Source organism: Chenopodium album, chromosome 8 (genome assembly GCF_948465745.1).
Source record: "Chenopodium album chromosome 8, dcCheAlbu1.1, whole genome shotgun sequence".
Classification (NCBI taxonomy): Eukaryota; Viridiplantae; Streptophyta; class Magnoliopsida; order Caryophyllales; family Amaranthaceae; genus Chenopodium; species Chenopodium album.
The window spans coordinates 5107598-5121267 of record NC_137841.1 but is presented as its reverse complement, the minus strand read 5'-3'; the positions used below and the strand labels follow the sequence as shown (position 1 = coordinate 5121267).

Here is a 13670-nt window from a genome sequence, read left to right as displayed (position 1 = left end):
ACCACTCTCTCTCTCCTACCTTATCTCTCTCCTACCCATTTCAAGTTTTGTTTTTCTTCTTTTTTTTTTTTTAATAAAACATGGAGGGCCCATCTTTACTGTAGCATTTTCCATTAGCTATAGCTGTGGGCATTTGTCAAATTCCTCACGATCATATTTTTTACGGCCCTTGATTGTGGAGCTAAAATACTCAATTTTTTTCACATAATTCTCCTCATGGGCAAAAATATGCCCATGAGTGAGAGTGCTCTTAAGATTGAACCCTAGAATGGAAGATTCCCATGATTCCTGCAATTCTTTGCACTAGTTATGCCAAAACTTTATCGGTTTTTACAATTTAGATCTAGAGAAATTCCAAGTTTCTCTATTGATAAATAAACCAAAATATGTTTCTCAAATGACAAATTTGTAAATAAATGCATATTTTTACCCATAAACGTACATACAAAGATTTTATAATAATACTAAATTTGAATCCTTTAATAATGAATTAATATTATATTATGTTTATCAACAAGAGGAATTGAGGCTCTCTTTTAAACTTGGCTGCTACTATTTGCTATAGTCACTTATCAAAGTTGCTGATAGTGAGCAGCTATAAGCCTGTAATACTACAAAACATGTGTTTTCCATGCACATCATGTTAAAAGAAAACATTGTACGTACAACCGTACAAGAAACACACAATAAGACATAAGTTTAAGATCGCAAATTAAACCGAATAATCAAGTCAGCAATACTGTTAAGGTTTTCTGCCTGAATAACAAGGATATGGAATCACGGATCTACGACAACAGGTTGTCCTATAACGAAAACTGAATGATCTGCATTAGGATTATCTACTGATACAGTTACTTGTGCAGGTGCCTCGGGTGGAGAACGACCAAATACTGCGTCCAAAATCTGACCAACAAAAAGTTTTCTATGAATATCGTGTTTTGCAGGTTCGTTGGCCACCAAAGGACGGGTGCCTGAGACAGCCATGAAAAGCATTGCCATGGCTAGGAACATCGCCACACACTTTGTGACTTGACTCATTTTGTTGTGGTATATGATTATTAGTATAGATCGAGTTGAATCGAATCGAAACAGCCCATATATATAGGGGTAACAACATTGCTGTAACTATTAATGGACCATCTCAACCAAAAGCTTAGCTTTTGGTTGAGATGGTCCATTAACATGGTATCGGAGCCAGCGTGACATATAGGTCACGGGTTCGAATCTCATCCACCCCCACTTTCAAGTAGAATATTAAGCACTGGGTATGAGGAGGGCCCATGTTGCATCCACACTTCTAGCTAAACATGGGCACGGGCCGTGCCCGTGCCGCCGCGGGCCGTGCCTGGCCGTGCCGGGGTGGGGGCCGTGCCGTGCCGTGCCGGCTCCGTGGCGGGCCGTGCCGTGTCGTGCCTGAAATTGGCACACCCCAGCCCACGGCACGGCACGGCCCACGTGCCTTGCGGGCCGTGCCGTGCCGGGCCGCGGGCCAAACCGTGCCACATTTTTTTTTAATAAATGAGAAAAAAAACGAATTAAACGATATATATTTTTTTTAGTACAACTTAATATATGTGATTAATTTATGTTTATGTTAATGTTAATATATTTTGTTTTCATTTTTTGAACAACTTTATTTTAATTTAGGTTATGTAAATTATTTATCTAATTAATAATTATGTTTAAGTTTATTTAAACAAATAAAAACAATTTTATTAATTTAGCAAAAAACAACAATGCATAAAAATAAAAAAAAATACGAGTGCGATAATCCGAAAACACAAAAAATTGAAGAATAACTTATTTTATTATATGACGGTAGCCGGTACGAATGTACGATAATTCAATAATACAAAATAAGTAATGATAATTAAAAATCGTACAATAGTGTATGAATATTGAATAACTTCATTTATTATACGGAATACGAAATTCTATAATACAAAAAGAATACAATAGTGTATAATGTAAATATGTAATCATGTAATTATTATTGGTCGTCTTCGTCTTCATCTTCGTCTTCGTCTTCGTCTCCTAGAGGTTCAAGTTCATCCGCCAATTGAGTTGATTGAGAAGTATGAGAACTAAAAGAAGTCGACGTTCTTTCATCGTCGTCGTTTTGAACATAAGTACGATCTTGAGAACGAGTTTCGGCATCCAACTAATCCTTGAAGCAAACACACATTTCAAGTGTTTCGGGTTTTAGTCTTGTTCTTCTATCGTTTAAAACTCGTCCCGACGCACTAAAAGCTCATTCGGAGGCAACGAAGGAGACTTGGATAGCAAAAATATCACGAGCCATTGCCGACAAAATTGGATGTTTCACGGTTTGTGATTTCCACCAATCGAGGATGTCGAGGCCAAACTTCTCTTCATCGTCCATGCCTTTCATGAAGTCGTAACTTAAGTATATTTGCAAATCCGAAACATCGCTTTGTGTTCTCTTACTTGATGATGATTCCGTACCTGAAAACTTGGACATCATGTTAGCAGCTTGTGCAAATAAACCTTTGGCCCGTTTACTTACATTTTTGGATGTTTGAGAAGGGGCAAATCGAGACACGGTTCCATATTTACTTTCATAAACTCTATATAAAGAAAAAAAATCATTAGTCACCTTATTTTTAAAAGTTTCAACATCATCTTCAAAATTCATGTTACTATAATAAATATCAATTAATAAAAAGGTGCCATCATATTTTTGCCTAGGATCTAAAATAGAAGCAAAAATATAAATCATAGGAATATCGGTGTAATATTTACGCCATTTTTCCTCCATGGATGGAAGATATCCACGATAAACATGTTGAGATCGGTGTTCCGCAAAAAGTTGTGCAAGTAAACATGCATTGCTAAGAAAAGAATGAGAACAAGGATTATATACAGAAGAAAAACAATGTGTCATACCATATAGTAATTGTAAAAACTGCATATATTTTTCACAATTAACCCAATCATCTTCTAGTAAAGCACATTGTGGAAATTTCATATTATAAAAAAGTGTTAAATGAACCTTGTACTCGATTGCCCGACTCAACATTTCATAGGTGGAGTTCCACCTAGTTGGACAATCCGATGCTATTTTTATGGTTTTTATCCGTTGTTGCCTGCAAAAACCTTTCCATTCTTATTATCTCATGTTAGAGCTATTAATAGACATAATAGCATTCCTTATTTTGTGATAAAATGGACCAATTGCTTGTGTTCCATCCTTCACACACAAGTTAAGAACATGACAAATGCATCTAACATGAAGTGCATCTTCATCTAATATAACATCGGTCAATTGGGATTTGACCAAATTCGCACTATATGTCATAGAAGTTGCATTATCGAAAGTCATAGACATGATTTTATCCCTAAGACTATATGCATCAATGGCTTCCATTAAATGATGTGAAATGTTAAGACCGGTATGAGGGTATTCAAGCATTTTGAAATGAATGATGCGTTTTTGTAACAACCACTCATTATCTAACCAATGACAAGTAACACATAAATAGTGGAGTCCGTAACCACCATCCCATGCATCGGCGGTTAAAGAAACTCTACTAGGAAGATTAGCTAATTCATTTACTAATTTCAATTTGTACTCTAGATAACTCTTCATGGCAGCAGATCGAACGGTTTTTCGGGAGATTTTTTTGTGTTTTGGTTGTAGTGCTCGGTTAATATAGTTGTTGAAGGCATCATTTTCGGCGAAAAGAAAAAGTTGTTCCGCATGTACAATCATTCTCCCAAGTTCATCCCTATCTCTCTCGTAATTGTAAATGAAGCCTTGTGGATGGAATTGAGAAATTTTGGGTTGGGTTGGATCACTAGATGGTCCACCACATTTTTTTGTATGTCTACTAAGGTGTCCCGCCCCTCCCTTGGTATCGGCCGAGAAAATTTTACCACAAGTCCGACACTTGGCTTTTTGTCCATTTTTACTTAATTGATAATGTGACCAAACTTCACTCTTTCTTTTGGTTTGAGCAAAATCCTCTTCGGTACACCACTCTAATATGTTAGGATTTTGGGTGTTGGGCATTTGGGTGGATGGTTCACTCGACCCGGAGGCTTGTGTTTGGCTACCTTGGGAAGGAGGAGGAAAAGGAAATTCATGTTGTTGAAATTGGCTTTGTTGAAATTGGGTCCAAGGAGCCATATCATCCATTTGTTTTTGCCCTCCCGTGTTTTGGGGATGAAAGAAAGGGGTGAAAGTGTTTGGAAATGGCATGTTAGGGGAGGGAAAGGGCATGTTAGGGGGGCATAGGCATTGAAGTGTTTGGATTTGGTGATTCCCTACGTTTTGACTTGACTTTTCTAGAGGAGGAGGAAGCGTTCGGGTTTGATGCCATGATTAATTAATAATAATAACAATAAAAGTAACAATAACAATAATAATAATAATACAAATAACAATAACAATAACAATAACAAAGTAACAATAACAATAATAATAACAATTCACAACAATAATAATAACAATAACAATAAGAATTAGTAAGTAGTTTTTATATAAATTAAATTTTTAAAAATAATTATAATAATAGTAGATTACTTGGATCAATGAGATCCCAGGTAGGAGAGGTTAGGAGCGACGTTGTCCAGAGCCCAAGTCCCGCCTTAGACAGATTTCAACAATCCAAATAACCCACAATTAAAATAGAAAGTAGTTTTTATATAATTAAGTAGTTCCAACTTCCAAGAATACAATGATAATAATAATAATAATAATAATAATAATAATAATAATAATAATAATAATAATAATAATAATAATAATAATAACAATAATAATAATAATAATAATAATAACAATAATAACAATAATAACAATAATAACAATAATAATAATAATAATAGTAGTAATAATAATAATAATAATAATAATAATAATAATAATAATAATAATAATAATAATAATAATAATAACAAGATTAACAACTAACAATAACAAATTAAAATAAATTTGAGTTAGATCTTACAATGACGCTTCAATGCTTTCCCAAATTTATAATTTCCCGAACTTATAATTTCCCGAATTTATAATTTCCCGAATGTAAATATAACAATTTTTTTTTTTTGGTAGTAGACTAATAAAAGTAATAATAGTAAAAATGTAAAATTTATAACAGAGTAGGAATTTTTTTTTTTTTTTCACAAAAGAGAGCAAGATTGTAGGATTTGTAGGAATTTGAGAATTGAGAATTTGGGAGTAAGAAAATTAGAGAATAAGAGAGAAGAGATGAGTTAATGAATTGTGAAAATTTTGGAGGAAAATATGAGGTATTTATAGGGAATTTGGGTGGGAAATGGGGTGGAAAACTAGCCGTTTATAGCTGTTGGAAAACGGCCAAAAACGGCTAGTTTTCCAACGGTAATTTGGCACGGGCCGTGCCGTGCCGAGCCGTGCCTTGCGGGCTCGTGTCGTGCCGTGCCGTGCCGACGGGTCGTGCCAGCGTGCCGGCCCACGTGCCGGCCACCGTGCCGCCCGGCGTGCCCGTGCCAAATTCCAGAAATTTGTTCACGACACGGCCCACGGCCCACAGGTGGGCCGCCGTGTCGTGCCGTGCCGGCGACCGTGTCGTGCCGGAGTCGTGCCGGGCCCGTGCCGGCACGGCCCGTGCCCATGTTTACTTCTAGCCCAAACGGGCTCTCGTGTGAGGGGGCGTGATAGAGTATAAAACATATTCCTGGGCCTTAACTATCAGCTTAAGCTTTTAGTTGAGATGGTCCACTAACAGTAACCACTAACCAGTTGCTAGAGTTGAAGCTACATAATGCATATAAAGATAATACAAGTATGTATTTCGTAAATTAGTTTAATTAGACGTGGTTTCAACACTTCCACTTTCATTATTTGGTACTTAAATGTATTTTAAAGCAATATGGCTCAAGTCAATCCTTTACAACTAAATTACAGATGGATTTCTCACAAAAAAAAAATTACAGATGGATCCTCATTGAATATTTATTTGATTTACATGTATAATTTTTCACGGTATGCTCGTCGATTTTTTTAATTTAGGCCTTTAAGGGCATGTTTGTGTTGAAGATTTTAGAATTATAAAAAACCACAAGGGATCAGAAAGGGGAAATAATATTAAATTTGTATGAAATTGGTATTCAATAATCTTTAAAAAAAAAAAAAAAAATAAGTAACAACATAGTATCGAAGCTATCGTGACACAAAAGTCAAGCATTAGTCCTTTAACACAGTAACACTTTCAATTATGAAAAATGACAGGAATTTTATCCAAACTCGTTTCCCTCTTCTTTTGTCACATTTGTTCTCTCTCCAAACTCCTTTGCTTATCTAGCTGTGAGCTTGTGGCTATTGTCCCTCTCTGTCATATCTCTCCATCTCTTTTCTTCCATAAGCAACTAGGGAGGTATGTAATTTTATCCTCCTCTTCCTTGTTTGTTTATCAATTTGATTTGTAAGAACAAATACATCTACATTTTCTAGCTATTTTCCGAACTTGTGTAAAGGATTTAATATGAAGGCTTGTCTAAATTGGTTTAACAAGGGTTGAATTTTGCTTTCTTTGTTTCTCCTTAAATGGTAAATCTTGGTGCCACAATTAATGTAATGATTGGAGATTAATCATAGATTTATCTACATTTATCTACAAACTTGCAAATACTACTAGTATTGATCTTTTTTTTCCATAACATAGTAGGGAAAAATGGAGCTCAAAGACTTACTTCCAAAAGAATCATATGGTTATGAAATGTGTCTATACCAAAACTTTTGGTGCCCAGAATTTAGCTTGGAGCCGGTGATCGCCCTCCAGAATCATTTCGAAGCACACGAATCCGACATCTTTGTCATCAACATGCCAAAAACCGGCACAACTTGGTTCAAGTCTCTTTTATACTCTCTCTTAAAGAGGTCAGACAACCGCCTTTCAAACACCCCATTGCGAACCCATAACCCGCATGAGCTCATCTTAAGCCTCGAGATCACGATCTATGCCGAAGATAAAAAAACCCGATTTGACCAATATAACACAGCCAAGGCTATTCTCAACCCACATACCATATGCTTCTCTTCCGGAATCAGTGAAAAATTCGAAGTGTAAGATCATCTATGTTACTCGCAATCCCTTTGACATGTTTGTGTCATCTTGGCATTATTACACGAAGTTGAAGAATGTCAACAACAATGCAGCTCAGCCTTCGGACATAGACGAGTATTTTGACAAGCTAAGTTCTGTGAGGGGAAGAGCCTTTACGGGCCTTTCTTTGATCATGTCATGAGCTATTGGAGTGTTAGTTTAGATGAGCTACTACGAGAGGGGGGTGAATGGTAGTAGGTTCCAATCGCGGAACTTATGCGGAAATAAACAATAAAAACATACAGAAACTTAAAGCACACAGCAAGTTTTACGAGGAAACCATTCAGTGCCTAACTGGAAGTAAAACCTCGGCCCTATTGGGACTTATAAACAAATTCCACTATAATAGGCAACACTCCTAGTACAACCTATTACACAGACCTTTGCTTCGCAAGTTCCTCCTAAGACACTTGCTAATTGATAAGAACCTATCCTATCAGACCTAAGACAAACTCAGGCACCTTTTCCGACCCAAGACACACTCAGGTTCCTTTCTCGACCTAAAACACACTCAGGTTCCTTTTTCCACTGTGCAACCCAAGACACACTCGGGGTGACCGACTACCACTCGAATTTTAGAGAATTCAAACTCATACACTCAAACGTGAATTTAAGAGAATTCACAATCTCACCCAAAACCAATTACAACACAAAGACACACTCTAACACATAAATGGGAAGCTACACATGAAACCCGAAATCAAAATGATACAGCTTAAACCTTTGGCAAACTTACTCTTAAGCACTAAGTGGTTTTCACGCTTAAAACTCTCATTTTGCTAAGCTGAATTACTTCTATATTTATAGGAGTTTCTCAGCTCATAAACTAGGTTTTTCGCAAACAAGATAAGTTAAATAGAAATATAAACTTATCTTTTTAAAACCGAAACTAAACAGATTTAATTTCGTTTTTTATGAAAACCAAATTTTATCAAATTCGTTTTTGTTAAAAGATAGAATTTTATGAAAAAGATAAAACCGAGTTAAACCAGATTTTAAAGGATAAAATCAAATAAATACTTTTTCATAAAACTTATAATTATCTTTTACGAATTAGTTTGTTTGCCAAGCTTTATCTGATTTCTAATAAGTTCCATGCGCAACAACCATTAATGAGTTTACATCAACCTATAAAACAAACTTATCTTTTATACAACTATAAGTTATGAAGTCCATCTTTTTCAGTTGATATCTCGATCTTAATTTGCACTGATCCTTGGTTATTGAGGCTTGCCCCAGCATTACACCGGAACCAGGTCGTTACAACCCGTTTTGAAGTTCCTTTTGAGAAACTTCGAGAAGTTCCATTGCTGGAACTCTTCTTCTGTCTTTTACTTGTCCTCATGGATCTTCTAAAGTTCCTTTATCCCAGTTCCTACTTCAGCCCTCAATGCCTACTGAACCTGCAAACATCACAACACTAGAAAATCCTTATTAAAAGGATGTTTGCTCAATTCTTAACATCATCATCAAAACCTCATAAGGGTCAACATGGAGTGAGAGCTTGGAGAGGCCGGAGAAAGTATTGTTTTTAAAGTACGAGGATTTGAAGGAAGATGGTGCATTGCAGCTTAAGAGGGTGGCTGAATTTGTAGGGTACCCATTTTCGAAAGAGGAAGAAAAGCAAGGTATGGTAGAAGATATAATAAACCTTTGCAGTATAGAGAGCTTGAAAGAAATGCAGGTTAATAAGAATGGAAAATGTGATCCTGATTTTGACAACAAAAGTTTCTTTAGGAAAGGGGTGGTCGGAGATTGGGTTAATTATCTTACACCGGCTATGGTTGAGCGCCTGTGTAAGATCAAAGATGAAAAACTGAATGGTTCTGGGATAAGTTTTTGTACTGCTACCGAACATACCGAACTATGAATCATATAGGTGGCAAATGTGTCGTTTGGATAAATTTTAGTTCGACTCAAGTCGAGTAGATTCATCTTCAAGTGGTAAGTTGTTCGGTTTGGGGTCTGTTGCCTGTTAGTTATTTTATTTTTCAGTTATTTGATTTTTTCTGTTCCATCAATAAAAACAAGAGTAATGAAAATCTATTTAATGTATTGTTGGTTTTTTATTTTTTATTTAATTGGTTTTTTCTGTTCCACCAGTTTCTCTGCATCCTCCACTGAATACAGCTACTGCTATTAGATCCCTGTATTGTTGCAGCAATTTTCACATGATCCATATTTGTCAATCTTTAGATGAGGATAAACAAACGATATTTCTCTTGACATCAATTTTCACAGTATCGTTTCACATTATTTGGGCAGATCCAGATAAATCAAGGTTTTATAGTTTTGTGGGATTACGCATTGTGTTCTTCAGGCGAAACTAATCCTGAAGTTGTCATCAGTATCTCTCACACTACCATAGTACTGGTGTTTAAACGACAAAGTTTTATTACACAACATAGGTTATCTGGCCGCCTGCATTGCTTATAATGACTAGTTTTATTACACAAAAGAAGTTTTCTGGCTGCCTGCGTTGCTTATAAGGACTGTACACTAATTTATGAGAGAAACAGTTGCATCTTCAACTGACCACCTTATAAAAAAATTACTTGGTTAATTAGAAACATATGAGTTGCTCTTTCAACTGTCTCACACTCTCACATCATGTATAGCACTCTCAAGTAGGTCGGATTCACTTTGCTTGGCCAATCACAAGCTTTTCAAATTGGATCCATGCTTCAATATATTTTCCAAGCATCATCATGCTTTCCATAATATCATCTCATCATTTATGCTTCTGTACTCACTACCCACGATGCAGGCACTACTACTACTACTGATGATGATAGAGTTTCTCTGTCGTTTGTTACTTCTTGATGGGCTTTTATACAATCTATCATGGTTCGCTGTTAAAATGATAGCTCATGTGAGCACAGACACACAGTCAAGTCTTTTAGTGCAGTGGGAAAAGTACGAGACGTCCACAAGAACTACAATTACGAGCACCACTAGTCAAGATAGAAACAGACTTGGAGAAGAGATTTTCAAGAATGACTGTTTTTATCAGTACATCACTTTGATGATACATGGAAGGTATGAAGGCTTTAGGCACCTAAAAACCCTACAGGAAATAGAGAAGCTTATAGGGCTTCTAATGATGGAGTAGATAACTAGAATCACTACTAGTTACGGAATAAGAATGCTGCTTCTTATTGTGCTTCTTATTGAATGCAATTCCTCAAATGCAAGTCAAGCAATAGAATGCAAGTCCTCAAATGCAATGGTGACCTCCTTAAACCATGGCTTCTTTTATCACCCATTGCTAGGGATGGCAATTTAATCCGAGTTCGATTCGAATCCGATCCGATCCGAAGGAAAAAATCCGATTCGAATCCGTTTAATATTAGTCCGAATCCGAATCCGAATAGGAGGTGGATCGGACTTGGACCCTACACAAAGTCCGACGGAGTCCGATCCGAGTCCGAATCCAAAAGTATAAGCATATGCTCTATAACTTAGGATAATTATTTGCTTGTTTTGTAGCAAAATTTTGTTATGTAACTTAGTTTATAATTTAAATATGTTATGTTTATATTTTAATTGGTATGACAATACAAGCAATTATAGGTATATGACATTACAAAAAATAAAAAAAAATAAAAATATTCGGATCATTTCGGAGGTCCGAATAAACGGACCGGATTTGGATCAGAAAATTACGAGTCGGATCGGATTCGGACTCGGATTTTTCGGATTCGGACTCGGATTCGGATCCGAGTCCAGGGTCCGTTTACTAAACGGATCGGATTCGGATTTAGCCACATCCGACCCGAATCCGATCCGTTGCCATTCCTACCCATTGCCCTATTCTAAAGTAATTGGCTGTGCAGTACGGTATCATTCTAGTGATATCATGTATTTTCATTAATGCTATACACCTAAAATACAGGTTCATTTGTGTACCATATAAAGACCAATTAGTGACCAAAACTTAAACATTTTGATTTTCATAAATTTTGCTTAGAAATTTTAGTGAAGCAACCAGGTATAGCTAATTACAAGATAGAGGTATTTACCAAGGTAAAACTACAATTGATTCAGTAATGGTACATAAAAGAAGAACCAAAGCCCTAACCTCCGGCCCTATCAAAAACCATCTCTCTTATCTTGTTCTTCAGCTTCCTTGTTGGCAACTTGAACGGATTTGAACCAAAGAAAAGCCTGCACATGATGCTAGAATTAGTTCATCTGACAATGAAACCATTTAGACTTCTTAAATGTCCCCTATTTCTGTTGAAATTTGCGTTGTTGAAAATCAATGCAATATAAACTCGGGGAATAATTTGCATGTGATTAATTTTGACTATACCAAGTCAAATTTCTCTTGGTTTTCACAATAGTTTTCTATCATCCTATAAGATTTGTTTGCTGCTAAAGATTATATGAGTCAAACAGAATTTTGTTCCTAGTTTTATATCATAATTCACTCATTGAGTCAGTCATTTGCCTATTAATAGGGGTGTAACTTTACAGAGAATATTGTCAATGTAGTCCATTCAGTATACATATCTTGGATCCTTATTTCCTTGCATTCTGTATTTCGGTTATTTCCTCTGCCATAGTTGACTGAACTTCAAACAGTATTGAACCTCATCTTTAACAGCGAAAGAAATAAAAAAACTGAATAACCAAAAACTAGGAGAACATACCGAAGTTGGAATTCCAGTAATTGCGAAAAATCCAAGCACAGGAGCATAGAAAACGCTATCCGAGCTCAAAAGTCCAAAAACAGGCTTTTGATTGACATACTCAAATATTGAACCAATCTGCACAATCAAATCAATGTCAAATTGATTAAGACATGTATAGGGATATTAGAAGATCCTGCATTGTATTCAATTTTCACATATAAGGGAAAAGATGAGATAAAAAGGACTTAAAGGATCGACCTCTTCTTTTCCCTAAGATTATGTTTAGTTAAGAGGGAAGATTAGATTTCCATTTCCCTCGGTTTGGTTTGTAAAGGGGTGAAAAGAATTTCTGTAGTTAACAAAAAGGTTTTCTAAAGGGTGCAAAAGATGTCCCTTGTTAACAAAATCACATTTTCCCCCCTTATTCTCATCTCCCTCCTCTCTACTCCCCCACCTCTCCCCCACCATTGCCCTTTTCGTCTTAACCATTGAAACATACCATTTAATTGAAAATTAAATTCGATTTAAATGTTTTCCAATGAACAAAACACAACCTTAGATTGATGCCACATCATGTTCAACTAAGTGCATACAATCCTAGGGTCCAAATTATAATCTATAGTGAAGGAACTTACAGCAGCTATAGCAGTTATAGCCGAGGCAAGCAAATAAACAAAGAAAGGGACCTCAAAACCCTCCTTCAGTTCATTTGACTTGCCTTCATCACGAGCCCAAGGGGGTGGCTCATCTGAGTCAAGCTTAGCCCAAGAAGGGACTGATTCCTCGGACTTCTTACTCGCTTTTGCAAACAAAGAACCCTTCTTCCTGCCAGCATTAATCTGGTTAACTTTGAATCCTTTGATACTTCTTCCTAGGCAGGGCAAATTCAGCATTGTAAAAGTAGCATCTTGACAACATCTTGTGTGAAGTAATTGTTGACCCTTCCCTCCAAAAATCAAATTTATTGAACAAATGGAAGATGAACTTGCTGCAACCATAGCTTAGAGGATTTTCTACTCTTAAATTTCCAGCTATATTGAACTGAAATGACATAATCACAAAACAAAACTATCAATTAAAGATGAGTGAAAATCATGAGCAAAATAACCAAATTTCAGTATAAAAATAATAGTTATTGTGACCCTAATCAATACAATAGATTACCAACACAATTTTCATCAAAGTTTTTATTTTTAACAAAATATCAGAACAGAAAAGTATCCATTAGATATGGGTGAAGCTCCACGAAAGAAAATCGGCAATGAAAATTCAGTATAAATGCTGATATTTGTGACCCTAAACTTAAAATTGAATTATCAACACAATTTTCATCAATTTTTTTTTTTTTTGTATAAATTTTAATTTTCCTGAAAAACAAAAACTCCCTGATTAAAGTAATAAAAATGAGTATCAATCAAATAAGTCAATTCAAGCAAAACATATGCAAAGTTGAGTCAAAATAGAAAAGAAAATATGAGCAAATTATGAAGCAAATAAACAAATAAATTGATCAAAGTGAAAGTTATTAAGGAAATTACAATTATAAATTTATAATGTTGATAATACTGATTGTATAAATTTGGAAAAAGGTGGGTGGAAGACATTACCTTGTAAAATCGGTTGAGAAGAAAGAATTTTGGTGGGGTTTTGAGAGTGAGGAGGGAAGGAGTGTTGAAAAACTCAGATATTTTTTGGGGGAAATTGGAGGGAGAGAGGTTATGCTTCCTAAGCCAGACAACTAGGGGGCTTGTAGGTGGATAACATTCTTAAATTTTCGTACATATTTATTCAAATCACCCAAAATGGTAAAATTAATAAAGAATATTTTAATTTTTTTTTTTTTTTTTTGTATTAAGAATAGTTTAAATTTAGTCACAGTAAGTTGAGTAAAAATAATATTATACGGTTTATAAGTAAATTTCAA

The 13670-nt window shown here is 35.6% G+C and overlaps 1 protein-coding gene and 1 pseudogene across 1 annotated transcript; one reads left to right on the top strand and one right to left on the bottom strand.

Moving 5' to 3' along the window:
* Window positions 1-6670: 6670 nt before the first annotated feature.
* LOC145555709 (cytosolic sulfotransferase 15-like) lies at window positions 6671-9849 on the top strand (annotated as a pseudogene).
* A 1187-nt stretch (window positions 9850-11036) lies between these two features.
* Window positions 11037-13491, bottom strand: LOC145555708 (uncharacterized). The gene is made up of 4 exons (XM_081617438.1): window positions 13354-13491; window positions 12382-12787; window positions 11765-11881; window positions 11037-11276 (listed from the first exon to the last, which is right to left on the bottom strand). The coding sequence occupies exons 2-4, from the start codon at window positions 12742-12744 to the stop codon at window positions 11202-11204; spliced, it is 555 nt and encodes a 184-aa protein (XP_081473564.1). The 5' UTR covers window positions 12745-12787; window positions 13354-13491; the 3' UTR covers window positions 11037-11201.
* Between the last annotated feature and the right edge of the window lie 179 nt (window positions 13492-13670).

Excerpts from the sequence above, each read along its gene's own strand:
- LOC145555708 (XM_081617438.1), bottom strand. The coding sequence starts at position 12,744 with ATGGTTGCAGCAAGTTCATCTTCCATTTGTTCAATAAATTTGATTTTT. Across the intron at positions 11,882-12,381 it reads CTATAACTGCTATAGCTGCT|ATTGGTTCAATATTTGAGTA; the intron begins GTAAGTTCCTTC and ends TTGATTGTGCAG. Across the intron at positions 11,277-11,764 it reads TTACTGGAATTCCAACTTCG|GCTTTTCTTTGGTTCAAATC; the intron begins GTATGTTCTCCT and ends CATCATGTGCAG.